This window comes from Pteropus vampyrus, unplaced genomic scaffold, assembly GCF_000151845.1.
Source record: "Pteropus vampyrus isolate Shadow unplaced genomic scaffold, Pvam_2.0 Scaffold626, whole genome shotgun sequence".
Lineage (NCBI taxonomy): Eukaryota > Metazoa > Chordata > Mammalia > Chiroptera > Pteropodidae > Pteropus > Pteropus vampyrus.
The window spans coordinates 511-3,426 of NW_011889407.1; the positions used below are offsets into that span (position 1 = coordinate 511).

General features: G+C 65.7%; 1 protein-coding gene across 1 annotated transcript in view; it reads left to right on the top strand.

The window, feature by feature from the left end:
- Positions 1–214: 214 nt before the first annotated feature.
- LOC105308792 (TAF5-like RNA polymerase II p300/CBP-associated factor-associated factor 65 kDa subunit 5L) overlaps positions 215–2,916 on the top strand; it is a 22,574-nt gene continuing 19,872 nt past the window's right edge. The window contains exon 1 of the mRNA XM_023525785.1: positions 215–359. Coding sequence (XP_023381553.1) covers positions 218–359 — 142 coding nt within the window. The 5' untranslated portion in view covers positions 215–217. The remainder of the gene's footprint in view (positions 360–2,916) is intronic.

Genomic DNA, 2,916 nt, shown 5'->3' on the forward strand with positions numbered 1-2,916 from the left:
TCGAGTGGAGTTTGGGTGACTTGGGGTCAGCTTTCGACGACGTCCCGATCGCCCACGACTGGCTGTGTTGTCTGGGGAGATGGAGAGGTGGGGGAGGGCACGGGGCCAGCGGTTGGGGAGCTCCGCCCTGCGCCTCACTGGCCCATGGCCCGTCCGCCCCGGCTCCCTGTCCCCGGGGCTGGTGTCCCTCACGGTCTGTGCTGTGTGTCCCCAGGTCATGAAACGAGTACGCACGGAGCAGATCCAGATGGCGGTGTCCTGCTACCTCAAACGCCGCCAGTACGTGGACTCCGACGGTCCCCTGAAGCCAGGGCTGCGGCTGTCACAGACTCCTGAGGAGATGGCGGCCAGTCTCGCGGGTAAGCGTGGGGCGCCCGGACAGCGGGGCTGAGGGACACCTCCCTGCGGGCCCTGCGCAGATGCTATGCCTCCCAGTGCTTTGCGTGGCCTCTTCCTCCATAAATGTCACCCTGTCCCTCTGTGTCCCTGAGCCTCGCGGGGGTTGGGTTTGCTGGTGAACCAGCACACTGGTCCGCGGCTGCAAATATTGTGATACAGATGTGTTCTTGAGATTTTTTACGTTTTTGATTTGTGTTCTTTGTTTTGAAATTGGATTCTTTCATTTATTTATTTTTCGGTTAGTCTCGAATCCACTTGGAATAACGTAATAGTTCCTTAGCCGTTTTGTGAGCGCAAGTGTTCGCAGGACACAGTCGCCTGGTGTGACTTTGTGTCCACGCACTGCGGCTTCCGGGGCGCGTGGGGCGCCCACCCCGCCTGCCCAGCGTCTCCACCTCACCGCCCCGAGCGCGCTCGTCTGTGGTGCCAGCTCCGCTCCCTCTTTCCTGTCACCTTCACGGCCAAGGACCCAGACCCGTCACGTTCAGGGCTGTGAGTTACCATAGGGAAGAGTGGGGACACTGAGAGCCCGAGGCTGTCCCTGACAGCGGTCCCCGACCCTTTGCGACTGCGAGGGAGGCTGGAGCTGGTGCCTGCCTGCGTCCTGCCCCACGCAGACCCTGCTGTGTCACGGACGAGGAGAGAGAGGGTCAGATGACGGGCTTGGAACAGGCGCGAGTGCCTGCTTGTCCCCCGCAGGGCAGCGGCTGGCTGCAGAGTCACCGTCACAGCCCCTGTCGTGCGCTCATGGTCTCCTGTCCCGTGCTCGCCAGAGCCGGGGACAGCAGGTCCGTGCTGACCGAGGAGCACGTGCTCTGGAACAGCTTCTAGAATGTCCTCGCCGAGCTGTCATAGTTCAGGCACCGTGGTCCCTGAGGGGAGCCACCGTGTCTCCTGGGAGGGCACCAGGACATGGGAGCATTGCCCGACGCCGTCCGGGGGCCTGCTGTCAGCCGAGTGGCCGAGGCGGTTGTGTCTTCATTCGGCGGACAGTCCCAGGACGTCCGCTGCAGGCCGGTGCCGACAGGTCTCGGGACAGCTGGGAGTCCATCCTGGCCCCCCAGAGCGGCCGTCGTCGGGCGTGAGGCAGAGAAACCAGCCATGGTCGGGGGTGTGGTGTCATGAGTTCCGGGGGCCCGGCCTCAGGTTCTGTAGGAGCAGAGCAGACGGCTCCCCGAGACGGCCTGGCAGGTCCAGGGCGGCTTCCCCAAGGCCTTGCGGCTCCTGGCATGCAGTCAGCCAGCCAGCGGTGACGGGACTCACTGACGGTCAGCCGGGGGGCCAGGGGCTGACTGGGGAAGGCCCTGATCGACCTCGGGAAGCTAGCGAAGTGTCCGGCGAGGAGTGAGGACAGCCTGAGTCAGGGCAGCGGTGACAGCAGAGGGGAGATTTTGGGGTCTGGGAGGCTCGGTGAGTGACTGGAGGCCGGGGCAGCGGGGCGGGGGGTAGGAGGGGGCGGCGCTCCGTGCGTGGCCTTCGGCACCTCCTCCTGCTGCTGGCCGTCCCTCTGCGTCCTCGTGAGGTCCACCGAGTCCTCGTCCCTGTCCTTGCTGTGGCTTCCTCGGTCATGCCGTGTTACTCAGCATTTCTACACCCACGTCTCGTCGGGTTGTCACTAAAGATGGCTTCTCTCGGTCCCCATCTCCCCCCGCCTCGCAGAAAGGGCCGGGGTTTATTTCTCCTCCTAGGAAGCATAAACGTGCAGGATGGAGGCTCGGCGCGTGTTCGTACCCTGAGCGCTGCGACGCCGGCCTTCTGCCCCCGTCCTGCCGCCCGGGACACACGGCCAGGCGCCCACCCGAGGGCCAGGGCCCGAGGACACTGGCACGGAGGTGCCTCGCCCAGGCCCCCCGGGTGTGGGTGTGTGCTCGGGTGTCCGTCACCTCTGCGTGCCCTGCTGTCCATTCTGCGCCGACAGCTGGGGCCCGTCGGGCCCCGGGAGACACCGATCCCCTTACTGTGAAAAACAGAGGTGGAGAGAGACAGCGAGAGGCAGCTTGAGGCAGCGAACAGCAGAGAGAAGAAAACCTCAAACCGCCATCGCCGACGGCCTGAGCATAGAAGGGGCGCTCAGGGAGCAAGAAAAAAGGGAAACTTCAACCCGCGATACTAAAGCCGAGAAAGCATTGCGAGGGGTGGAAGTTGCGGGCGCCGAGGGCCGGCTCGGGCGAGCGCGGGCCGGACAGGATCAGGATTCGAGCGCATTTCCGAGCCGAGAACCTTAATTTCCTGGCCGAGGGGCGCTGCGTGCCGTGGCGGGGGCACCGCCCAGGGCGAGGCCGGTCTCTGGAGGACGGCGGGGGGTCCGACGCTTCCCGAGGGGGCTCACGGGGCTACCTGCCCGCGTGCCCGTTCCGCGGGCTCATCCTGGGGCTCGCGCCTGACCTTCCCGCCGCCATCTGGCCGGGCGCGTGCCGTCGGTCTGGCGGATCGACCTAGACGCCCGCGTCCCGAGACCGGCGGCCGGGCCGCTGCCGCGTTCCTGCCCCCCATCCATCCTGCCGCCCGTCAGGCTAA